The sequence below is a fragment of the Meleagris gallopavo genome, chromosome 1, assembly GCF_905368555.1.
Source record: "Meleagris gallopavo chromosome 1, MGAL_WU_HG_1.1, whole genome shotgun sequence".
Classification (NCBI taxonomy): Eukaryota; Metazoa; Chordata; class Aves; order Galliformes; family Phasianidae; genus Meleagris; species Meleagris gallopavo.
In genome coordinates this window covers 141,028,982-141,041,941 of record NC_139404.1, presented here as the reverse complement: position 1 = coordinate 141,041,941, position 12,960 = coordinate 141,028,982, and the positions used below count along the sequence as shown (strand labels likewise).

Genomic DNA, 12,960 nt, shown 5'->3' with positions numbered 1-12,960 from the left:
TTGGTAATTCCTTTTTTTTGCCCAGAAATAAAACTCAGGAAGACTATATACATTAAGCATCATTCTCTCAGCTGCATTTTCAGTCTTCTAAGTCTGTTGTTCTTTAGATAACCACCTTACTTACTTTAGGATATTTGTTATCCTAGTTCTTGGTAGCTCAAAACGAAAATATATCCGGAATGCTCGAATCATGATGAGTGGTCGTGGAATCCGCAACATGCCCCAAGGTGACATCTGATCAACTATTTCAGCAATTTCAAACACCTACAAAAAAATAATTTATTTTGTCTTGATAAACCTGTCCTGTTCCTCTTGGTATCCATGTAAACGCTTAGAACTAAAAACTATACATGATTTTTATTTTAATTGTTCAGTCTTCTCTTGATTCATTTTCTGGTTCATTTTAAACATGTTTTTGAAAAGAAACATATTAGTAAAATCTTTAACCCATTTCTGAGTTACCACAGTGAAAACTGAAAAATACTCAATATACTCCGCCTATGTTTATAATGCTTCTATCTCAAAGTACTCAAGAACAGCGTGTAAGTTTGTGTTAGTTGCATGTGTCAACGGTTTACGGGCTGGTTCGGCCCGGTTCCGTGACTAGAAGGGCGGAGGGATCCGCGGATCCGCGCCCCCGGAAAAAAAGAAAATAAGGGACCCCGAAATAATTGAAAACAGTGGCAACAATCTGAGGTAAAACAAAGTAATTTACTAAATATGGTATCAACAGAATTTTGTAAGGAGAGAGAATGTGAAATTGATAGTGGATCGGCCTTACCACAACGCTGAGATGAGAAGCGCAGGCAGAGAAGCGCAGGCGAGAAGCGCAGGCAGAGAAGCGCAAGCGAAGCAGCGCAGGCAGAGAAGCGCAAGCGAAGCAGCGCAGGCAGAGAAGCGCAAGCGAAGCAGCGCAGGCAAAGAAGAGAGCATCAGGTGACCTTGCCGGGAGTTATATCTCCTCGCTGACCGCAAAGCCCCCTGGGGAAACGTAGCTGCTCTTCTCCGCTGGACAGGCACCCGGAACTTGAGCATCAGCAGTCAAACCCCCAGTACATTGCATGATGTTATGATGTGGAATACCGATAATGAAAAATCATGAAACCATGACATTCCACCCCTTATTCCACATCACTACATCATGCTTAATATAGACAAACAAAATATAAACACACGCACTAGGAATTACTGACTGCACTCCCTCAACATCAAGTTCCCTTGCGGTACACATTGAACATCCCCGTTTTCCTGCATCACCCACCAAGTGGACCCAGGTCCCTGGGCAAAAACAGTTCCACGAAGAGGTTTGTCCTTCTCAGAGGCTGGAATAACCCAAACTGCCTTTCCCAACATATTCTTTACATGTACAACAGGGACTTTATCTCCCTCTACGGTATGTAGGGAGCTGGACTGGGTTGGACCACCACGATTGATAGATCCTCTGGTATTGACTAACCAGGTGGCTTCTGCCAAATGCTTCTCCCAGTGCTTAAATGTACCGCCTCCCATTGCTTTCAGCATAGTTTTTAACAACCCATTGTATCGTTCAATCTTACCTGAGGCCGGTGCATGGTAGGGAATATGGTAAATCCACTCAATACCATGACCTTTAGCCCAGGTACCTACAAGAGAATTTTTAAAATGAGTCCCATTATCTGACTCAATTCTTTCTGGGGTACCATGTCGCCACAGGACTTGTGTCTCAAGACCTAGTATGGTATTTCGGGCGGTAGCGTGGGGTACTGCATAGGTTTCAAGCCACCCAGTTGTTGCCTCCACCATGGTGAGCACATAACGCTTACCATTACGAGATCGTGGCAAGGTGATATAATCAACCTGCCATGCCTCCCCATATTTGTACTTTTGCCATCGCCCTTCCTCCCAGAGAGGTTTCATTCTCTTGGCTTGTTTAATTGTGGCACACGTGTCACAGTCGTGAATGATTTGCGCAATAGCATCCATAGTTAAATCCACCCCTCGGTCTCTAGCCCACTTATATGTCGCATCTCTCCCTTGATGGCCTGAGGTCTCATGGGCCCATCGGGCTAGAAATAATTCACCCTTGTTCTGCCAGTCCAGATCTATTTGGGCCACCTCAATTCTGGCAGCTCTGTCTACCTGATGGTTATTTTGCTGCTCTTCAGTAGCCCTATTCTTGGGCACATGGGCATCTACGTGACGCACCTTTATAACCATATTCTTTATTCGGGCAGCAATATCTTTCCACAGGTCAGCAGCCCAAATAGGTTTACCCTTTCTTTGCCAGTTGTTTTGCTCCCACTGCTGTAACCACCCCCATAGAGCATTTGCCACCATCCACGAGTCAGTGTAAACATAAAGCATTGGCCACCTCTCCCGTTCAGCAACATCCAAGGCCAGTTGGACAGCCTTTACCTCTGCAAATTGGCTCGATTCTCCTTTTCCTTCAGTGGCCTCTGCAACTTGTCGTGTGGGGCTCCACACAGCGGCTTTCCATCTACGGTGTTTCCCCACAATACAACACGATCCATCTGTGAATAGGGCATATGTCTTCTCATTTTCGGGTAGTTCATTGTATGGTGGGGCCTCTTTAGCACGTGATATCTCTTCTGCTGGCGGTGTTCCAAACTTTTTGCCTTCAGGCCAGTCCATGATCACCTCTAGGATTCCTGGACGGTTGAGATTCCCCATCCGCGCTCGCTGCGTAATCAGCGCAATCCACTTACTCCAAGTGGCATCAGTAGCATGATGGGTGGAGGGACCCTTTCCCTTGAACATCCAGTTCAGCACTGGCAGTCGAGGTGCCAGAAGGAGCTGTGTTTCTGTACCGATTACTTCAGAAGCAGCCCGAACCCCCTCATACGCGGCTAAGATCTCCTTCTCAGTTGGAGTGTAGCACTCTTCAGACCCTCTGTACGCCCGACTCCAGAATCCCAGGGGTCGGCCTCGAGTCTCTCCTGAGGCTCTTTGCCACAAACTCCAAGTGGGACCTTTCTCTCCAGCAGCAGTGTAGAGGATGTTCTTCGCATCCTGTTCCATCCGTACTGGCCCCAGGGCCACGGCACGGGCTATCTCTTGTTTAATCTGCTCAAAAGCCTGCTGCTGCTCAGGACCCCACATAAAATCATTCTTCTTCCGTGTCACCTGATAAAGGGGGCTTACAATGAGGCTGTAGTTTGGAACATGCATTCTCCAAAAACCCACTACACCCAGGAACGATTGTGTCTCTTTCTTATTAGTGGGTGGAGACATGGCACTGATTTTGTTGATCACATCTGTTGGGATGTGACGACGGCCATCTTGCCACTTTATACCTAGGAACTGAATTTCCTGGGCAGGCCCTTTCACTTTGCTTCGCTTAATAGCGAAACCAGCACGCAGAAGGATCTGGATTATTTGCTCTCCTTTCTCAAAAACTTCCTTTGCTGTGTTGCCCCACACGATGATGTCATCAATATACTGTAAGTGCTCAGGAGCACCTCCCTGTTCCAGTGCAGCTTGGATCAACCCATGGCAAATGGTTGGGCTATGTTTCCACCCCTGGGGCAAACGATTCCAGGTATACTGAATGCCCCTCCAGGTGAAAGCAAACTGTGGCCTAGATTCTTTGGTCAAAGGAATGGAGAAAAAGGCGTTAGCAATATCAATGGTGGCGTACCATTTGGCTGCCTTTGACTCCAATTCATATTGGAGTTCTAACATATCTGGCACAGCAGCACTCAATGGGGGTGTGACTTCATTCAGGCCACGGTAGTCCACCGTCAGCCTCCATTCTCCACTGGCTTTACGCACTGGCCATATGGGGCTGTTAAAAGGTGAGTGAGTCTTGCTAATCACTCCCTGATTCTCTAGTTGGTGAATCAGCTTCTGAATGGGGAGCAAGGAATCCCTGTTGGTGCGGTACTGCCGTCTGTGCACTGTTTTTGTAGCAATCGGTACTTGTTGCTCTTTCACTCGTAGCAACCCCACGGCAGATGGATCTTCTGACAGGCCAGGCAAAATAGACAACTGCTTAACACCTTCTGTGTCTACAGCAGCTATTCCAAAGGCCCATCGATACCCTTTGGGATCCTTAAAATATCCCCTTCTGAGGTAATCAATACCAAGTATGCATGGAGCCCCTGGGCCAGTCACAATAGGGTGTTTTTGCCAGTCTTTACCAGTGAGGCTGATTTCGGCCTCCAACATAGTTAGCTCTTGGGAACCTCCAGTCACCCCATGAATATAAATTGATTTTGTCCCTTGGTGACTCGAGGGCATTAGAGTGCACTGTGCACCAGTATCCACCAGGGCCTTATATTTTCGTGATTCTGATGTGCCAGGCCATCTAATCCACACAGTCCAATAAACTCTATTATCCCTTTCCCCCCCTGGCTGGGGGCAGGGCCCCTCTATTTGTTACCTTCACTGTCTGCAGCAACTGGAGCAATCACCTTTTTAGAGAAGTTCACCTTGGTGGTTGATTTGTCTTGTAACTCTCTTACCCGTGCTTGAAGTACAGGAGTAGGTTGTTTATGCCACTCCTTCATATCTTCTCCATGGTCACGTAGGTAATGCCACAAGGCAAAACGTGATGTGGTCTTACTGTTGTCACTTGCTCGAGCAGGAGAACGTCTTCTTTTGATAGCTGAGACATTAGATGCCACCGGCTGGGAGGAAATCAAGTTGATCAGCCCCTCCAATAGGCTGTTTTGGGGATTCTGGTCCCCATTTGATGTATCTGTTACCTCCATGGATTTATCAGCTTCAGGCACGGTTGATAGTTTGTCTATTATATCTTCTTGTTTGTTTTCCATTCTGTCCAGCTTTTCAGCTACCTTTGTAATGGCTGAAACACAAGCTCGCAGAGGGCTTAAATGTAACTCAAAGTCTTGAAGTTTATTAACCAATTCACTTATAAGGGGTCTTCTTTCCCCTCTGCCATACATTGCTGCAAATGTGCTGGCGTACCTTTCTGGTGCGGTCTTTGTGAATGTACGCCACATGTTTGGTGTACACCTGACTCTCTCGGGATCATGCTCTTGGTCTGGCTCGTCAGGAATGAAATCGGGGCTATGTAGCATTTCCACCACAGCATATTCTCTTAAATAACAGATGCCTTCTTCCATATCAGCCCATTTCTTTTTCTCAGGCATCAGATCATCTTTGAAGGGGTATCTTTCTTTTACAGCTAACAACATCCGCTTCCAGAGGGTAAAGGCCTGGTTCTGGCATGTACTAATACCTCTGTCAATGGCTGAGTCCCTAGCAACGCCACCCAGTTGGCGAGCTTCTCTACTATCCAGCCACACACTGTTGGCCCCATTGTCCCAACATCGAAGTAACCAAGTGGCAATAGGCTCATTTGGGTGACGTGAAAAGTCTTTTCTCAGACTTCGAATTTCATTCATTTTCAGAGATCGATCAACAATGGTAACGATATCTTGCTCACCTCTTACTCTTTCGGGACTTCTTGTTGCCCTCATTGGCGCCGGTGACCGTGGTCTTACTGAGGGCCCCTCCCCTGGACTTAGGGGTGCTTCTTGTGGATCTTGGAGCCACTCCTCTGGACCTCTCTCCTCTTCTTTCTTCTCTTCTAACTGAGTCGAGATTCGTTTCATTTTCCGTCCTCTTACAGGGGCAAGTGACATCAATTGTGGTGCTTCCTGTAGTTGATCAGGTTGGTCAGTTCCAATGCTCTCATCCTCCAGTTCAGCTCGGAGCCTGTCTCGTTCGATTATGAGAGTATCTAGCTCAGATTGGAGGGTGTCTTGTTGAGATTGAAGACTGTTGAGTTTGGATTGCAGGGAGTCTCTCTCAATTCGGAGGGCATCTCTCTCAGATTGGAGGCTGTTTCTCTCGACCAGGAGACTCTCTCGCTCTTTTTGCACTGTTTCCCTGAGACTCTCCTTTTCAATTTCACAAACTCTCTCCCTCTCCAGGATAGTATTGAATAAGGCCCGGTAAGCATTAGCCAGGCCCCAAACAATTTGGGCCTCCTCAGATCTTCCTGAGCCACGACATTCCTGTCTCAAATATCTGTTTAAATTTTCAGGGTCTTTCAGGTGTTCTGGAGTAAAGTTCCATGACACCGAAGATTTCCATCTCTCTAAAGTCTCACCCAGGCCTCTCCACATTCCCTGCCACTCAGTATTTACTGGTTTTGGGGCAGACTTCCTCAAAATATAATAAATACTAATAATAAGTGAAATGGTGAGCAGTACATTCACGGAGATTAATAACGTGATCAGGTGAGCATTGAAAATCCGCATAAAGAATTCAAAGGAGAGGCTGGAAACCTGCTTAAAAATCCCCAACCCTGTAAAATTAGCAGCTCCCTCTGGAATGGTATGCCACATAATATGCAGATGCCACATAGTTATTTCCATCCATGTTTTCAATTGGCTATATATACCTATTGCTCCATAGAGCAAAGTGGTGAACTTAATTAAGGCCCAGTATGTTTTTAGCATTAAGAAAGAAGAGACAGTGGCATGCAGCCCCTTAAAAGGCAGTTTCAGTAGAGAAAGCATTTTTTCTCTTTTTTTTTCTTTTACAGAAACAAGATAGCAAGGCTCAAAGTTTACAAATATCCTAGAGTATTGGCCGTCCGCCTGGACTTTTCAAGGTCACGCTTTCAGACAGTACTGGTGAAACAGATAAACTTTCCCAATGAAGCTGTCTGAGAGCGGAGAGAGAGATTTGTTCAAAAAGCTAAAAAGCAACTGTTGCCCGCATTCTCCACCAAGAATGTCAACGGTTTACGGGCTGGTTCGGCCCGGTTCCGTGACTAGAAGGGCGGAGGGATCCGCGGATCCGCGCCCCCGGAAAAAAAGAAAATAAGGGACCCCGAAATAATTGAAAACAGTGGCAACAATCTGAGGTAAAACAAAGTAATTTACTAAATATGGTATCAACAGAATTTTGTAAGGAGAGAGAATGTGAAATTGATAGTGGATCGGCCTTACCACAACGCTGAGATGAGAAGCGCAGGCAGAGAAGCGCAGGCGAGAAGCGCAGGCAGAGAAGCGCAAGCGAAGCAGCGCAGGCAGAGAAGCGCAAGCGAAGCAGCGCAGGCAGAGAAGCGCAAGCGAAGCAGCGCAGGCAAAGAAGAGAGCATCAGGTGACCTTGCCGGGAGTTATATCTCCTCGCTGACCGCAAAGCCCCCTGGGGAAACGTAGCTGCTCTTCTCCGCTGGACAGGCACCCGGAACTTGAGCATCAGCAGTCAAACCCCCAGTACATTGCATGATGTTATGATGTGGAATACCGATAATGAAAAATCATGAAACCATGACAGCATGCATGTGTGCTAGTCCTATATCTCTTTTGTTAGAAGTGAATGATTTACACTTTCCAGTATGAAAGTTAGTTACCTGTTAACGATGCACACCATTAAGGCTTTTACTATGATATAAAAGTAGATTTATCCAGATTGCCTTACATATTCCAGTATGCTTACAGGTTCTTCTTTTAACTCCAGAAGCATGAACTTGCATATGTTCTACTTAGGACACAGATTTCTCAGTCAAGCTTCAAGACAGGGAACCATTTCCTTAACACTTTGATGGGTTAGGAGTGCCTCCAGAAGAAGCATCTCCTTTAGAATGAATCAGTAAAAATGTCTTGTCTTTACCCTCATTTCTCATTCTGAGAGTTACTACTTAATTTAATATTTGCTAAAAGTGTTAAGAAAATGGAGGCAGAACCTGATAGTTCAGCACAGGCTGAGCTATCTCTGATGCGTATCTGTAATGACCAATTTTCATTCTATACGTGTCCATAGTACACCAATGCTTTCTGTGTATATGAAGTAGAAAATGGCAATGTCTATCTTTAACTTTTCAAAAGTGGATACATTTTGCCAAATGTCAATTGCAATGGAACTTGTAACAGTCCTTGTATCATTATAGGCCTACCCTCACAGTCCTTGATTTGTTCTTACTCCAAAAATGGCTAAGGTTAAGGTCTACCAACTGGGACACAATTTCACCTGTACCTTAACAGTTCATGACTTTTTTTGCAATATGTCCAAGTTCATTACCTTATGAAAATTTAACACATTCTTTCCAATTGTATTTACTACTAATTTTTTTCCATTGGGCTTTATCTTCCATTCTGTAAAAGGTTTTGTTACCTGTGGCCCATATTACATGAAACCCCTCCACTTACCTTATCAGCATGCCAAGATCATGGTAAATGTCTACCATGCGAATCAGTCTCCCTTTTGTTGCCTAAGCTAGCCACCATTGCATCTTTCTAAGTACAATGGAAGGAGATCAGCATAACAGTCAAAAAGAGTAACGGACAAATGGGTCTCTATAGTTACCCCCCTCTCCTTTTCACTATGCAGACAGTTTACAGTTACAAGCTTCAGATTAATGTCTAACTTCTACATGGCAAAAATAAATAAATAAATAAACAGGATAAATACTAACAGATAAACTAAATTGCTACTATAGATATGCCACAAAGTGTAATCAAAATGCTAATGAATTTGGCATATTATTAAAAAACAGCTTGATCCACATAGAATTATACTTCCAGAACTCATAATTACTTGTTTATGCCATATATTTTTCATGATTAAGGAACTTTTTATTGAAAAAGGTAAGTGAAATAATTACCTGTAAAACCAGGGACACCCAAAGACAAAAGACCATGAATCCATCAAACACACACCAACGATCCTTTACATAGGAGCTATCCCCCTACAAGACAGAAATAAAAGCTAAGAGGTTATTTGATTGTCAGGATATCATAAACAAATGTAGCTGGAAAAAAGAACCCATCTCTGGTAGTTTCATTCTTGTGCAGCACATCTCCTCAGCTTGAGTCAAAAAGAACTTCTTAAGAGGCCTGTTATTTATACCCTGATGTAATTGAAAAAAGAATATACACAAAAATGAACACTGTTCTGACCATAGTACGATACTTGCATCTTGATACAACATAGGCTTTCCAGTTGTTTCAGACATTTCCTGAGCAACTCCTCATCATCTCAAACTCACGATTCTTTCTTAAGCTTTGATAATACACTGTATGGTGAAACTTCTAACTCCTATATTATTGGCACTTCCATTGACTGTCTAGCACAGAGGTATTCAGAGTATACCTCTGCACTACTGAATAAAAGAGACTTAGGAAAGAAAACTGAGCACTGCATCCTTGGTCACGTGTATGCTTTCCTATCTGTTCACAGGCTCTGTTTTAGACTTCCTTCAACCAGCTCTCTAAAATAATACTTTAGCTTGGGTTTGGCAATGGTCTAATCCAGAGACCACTCCTAAAAGGCAGCATAGAGAAGGCTGCAGCAAAGCTCGGTTCCTTCCTATTGCACTCTATTAATGCTCCAGTTCGCACAGTTGGGTATCCCCACATTCCATGCCATTCCCAAAGACATGAAATATACACCCTGCACAACATAACACAACATAACACTGCTAATGGCTCATACTTTATTTCAACCGTTGTACGGGAAAAACAAAAACAAAACAAAACATCATTTATTAAGGAGATTATATCTGAAGGTTAGAGAATTCTGTGGTAGCTCATGGAACACAGAAGAAGTTGGAGATCAAATGCATGTAGATAGATGCAGCTTGCTGGAACAAAGACCAGACAAAACTAGACCTAAGAAATGTGGATAACTCAGTTTTATGCTATCTTGGAACAAAAATGTATGCAGAGATATTGGGAGGGTACGTAAAAATTATCCCTTTCCGAATGAACTTTCTCACAACGGATTGAATGTACCCTCCTCTGCCTTAAACATCCTCTGGTTCCTTTTCTTCTGTTTAAGTGTTCCTCCAGTTACAGTGTTATGCATCCACTTGTCACAGATATAACTGAATGAAAATAATTGTCAGTTCTCAGAAATCTTGAAAACATTACTGGACTGAATTTTGACAGAAATGTGATTCCTGGCTTGATATGCATTGTTTCTTATCTCAGTGATAGCTATTTCATTTGATCTGTACTTGTTTTTAAACGACTCAGCATTTTCATCATTTCAAAAAGCACAGACAAGTAGTTTTGTTTTAATATAATATTTTCAATGTCATACACTATCCTGGAGAGGATTTATCATTCCTTGCAGTAGGTGACAGCAAGATGTATTGTGTAAATAGAAATAAAATGTTTGTGGGCTTTTTGAAGTTTTATTTCAGTTGCAAAAATTATTTAGGGCAGAAGCAAACAGAAGAAGAATATAAGGGTAATGCAGTAAGTGATTTTCAAATTAAAAATAAAGTGCAGAAAACCTCAACACTCTTTTTCAGTCAGGATATTTTCTAACTCATAATCATCTTTAAGTCCTCAACCTACTAACTATGAGAATCATAGTATCACGGGATCATATAATATCCCAGGTTGGAAGGGACCCATACAGATCATTGAGTCCAACTCCTGGACCACCCAAAACATAGGACCACCCAAAAATCAGACCATATTTCTCAAAGGCTCCTTGGCCTCCAGCAAGCTCTGTGTCATGACCACTACCTAGGGGAGCCTGTTCCAGGGCCTGACCACTCTCTGATGAAGAGCCTTTTCCTGATATCCAACCTGAATCGCTCCTGAACAAGGACTACTGCAAATCAGGAAATTTGCAAGTCAAGAACCAAACAAGAACCTCTGCATCATAATTTTGACCTGTCCCTTCTGAAGAAAGTAGACCTGGTTCCACAGTAAAGTCTGAACTAAGAAAATCTTCATTCAAGGCAAAACAGACAGCTGTTTCAGCTGTTATGCTCAGTAATTATGAGGCAGATACCACTTATCCCTGTTCCCACTCACTAAACAAATCTCCAGTGGCATTTCAACAAGCAGCCTTCAATTGTACCTATGAACAATGACGATGATTGGTCTTTCTCTAGCTGAAAAGCTCACCTTTCATCTCCTTAGCACCATTTCTCTAAGCAAGAAGTTTTCCATGAGTTGTGCTATATAGATTTGAGCATGAGCTTGTACAGGAGTTCCTGTATTCACTCTCCTCTGAATAATCCCACAAGTACTTACAAAAAGCTAAATCTTTTTTTAGAAATTGCTTTTACTCTCCACAATACACATGGCATGATTGCATCAGCTCTGATCCTTTTCCTTACAGAAGAGAATGTCATGACCCCTTTCAGCTTTCTCACCACTCATACTGCTTCTACGTATCAGCACATCCTTCCAGTAAGGGGAGGGGTTCACTGGCCACCTGGACTACATTCACAGAGACTACTCACTCTGGGGAGTTGCTGGACCTATCTGCTTTGCATATCTTGACTAAATTGTTTTCACACTTGTCGATGGATGGCAGTGGGCATGGTGGGAAATCTTTAAAAGTGTATATACTGTGTATGGGGGATGTTATTAGAGATTGGAGGAATTTTTAAGGCAGGATCACATCCTGCTTAATGTGAAAAACAGAATATTCTTTTTAATATGAACCTGGATACTGACTTTCCACAAAAAATCTAATTCAGATTTAACACAGACTAATGTTCACATATTGATAGCACTGAGCAGTGAGTTTCATTCCCTCTATTCCAGCTTTTAACAAAGCTCCAGGTTCAAATGCTCATTAAGTGAATAGCATTCTGTTCTCACAAATGGAAAAGAATACAAATGCGTGTGATTAAATACAAGCAGTTACTTTTTTACTTAAAGCAGTTAAAGCACTGTGAATTGTTAACCCCTCATCTTTTTTTCCATGATGTCTGTTGGAAATGGAGAATTATTAATGAAGTTATCATTTTATTGTGAATGCACTATTCTATATCATTAACATTACTGTTCATAAGTTTTTGAAATGTGGTCTAAACATCTACAAAAGATGAAGGATTAGTACTGTAGACTAAAACCTCATGCTGAGGCTTAATCCCAAACTCACAAAGCTATTAAAGTTGCTGACTCTCTATTGTCTGCAGTGGACATTGAATTCTTTAATGTACACAGCAAGCACAGAAAGTTTCTCCAGCAGACATACAGTTTACATAGACAACAAAATCCTTTGCTTCTGACAGTGCAGTTAATGCTAGTCCTTAAAAAATAAATAAATAAATAAAATAAAAAATGTGAAGGTCAAAGTCGCAATATAGCTTAGCTAAATGGATAAATCTTTTCTTCATTAACTCTCTATTCATTGTTTTGCAAGCATCACTCCTGGTCTCTCCAGTTTCTCCTAATAGCCCTTTAATCTTCTCCCTCGGCACTTATTTATTCCAGGCCAGCACCACTGCCAGACTAGTACAAAATGAAGGAAATGGCATTCTTGGTAAACAGTCCATGTGGAATGGATCAGAGGGCTGCTTCGCTCTCAGTGATGCTCATCTGAATTAATCTGGAATTTGATATTCCAAAAGAACAGCCATAACAGTCTTAATTGCAATATTCTCTGCCCTGAAAGAACATGTTAATCCTGCCATGGTGATACAGCTGTAACTAAGAAAGAATACCTCAAATTCAGCATAAGATCTTAGTGTTCCTTCGCATATTTGAAAACAGGCCCCAAACTCTTCCCTATACTCTCCTTATCTCATCCTTTTTTCTCTAATACCATCATCATTACAATAACAGAGTACAACATGTTACTCATTTCTTCATTTTTGATTTTCACTTGGTATACTAACACCCTTATGACAGTACTGAGATGCAGAATGATAACACTTTTTCAGTCATAGCCATCATATTACAGATAAACCAGCAATTGACATTATTATGTGCCCTCAGGACCAGTTACACACACTCACAAAAAAGCCTACACTTATAAGACCTAATTCATCAGAAATGTGAGCCAGTATAAAATACAGATGGAACCACAGCCTGGAGCCATATCTCACTTGAGGAAGTCACGTCCTGAGAACAGTCTAGTGTCTAACAGAAGGGAAGACTCATTAGACTACTGGTTTTTAATTCAAGTTTATTTTGATATCAACCTTGCCAAAGACAAAATAAAATCAACATCTGAATTGCATAAAGGTAGTATGCTAGAAGATTGATTCTGTCTGCTAATTTTGT

General features: G+C 42.5%; 1 protein-coding gene across 4 annotated transcripts in view; it reads right to left on the bottom strand.

The window, feature by feature from the left end:
- The window catches only part of NALCN (sodium leak channel, non-selective), a 217,496-nt gene that overhangs the window by 180,215 nt on the left and 24,321 nt on the right, over nt 1-12,960 (bottom strand). For 3 of the 4 annotated variants that reach the window (XM_085215561.1, XM_085215560.1, XM_085215562.1), the window contains exons 4-5: nt 8,586-8,669; nt 125-264 (exon numbers count right to left, since the gene is read on the bottom strand). In XM_085215561.1, the coding sequence (XP_085071687.1) occupies nt 125-264; nt 8,586-8,669 (224 nt within the window). The remainder of the gene's footprint in view (nt 1-124; nt 265-8,585; nt 8,670-12,960) is intronic. The other variant, XM_085215563.1, reaches the window with a different exon arrangement.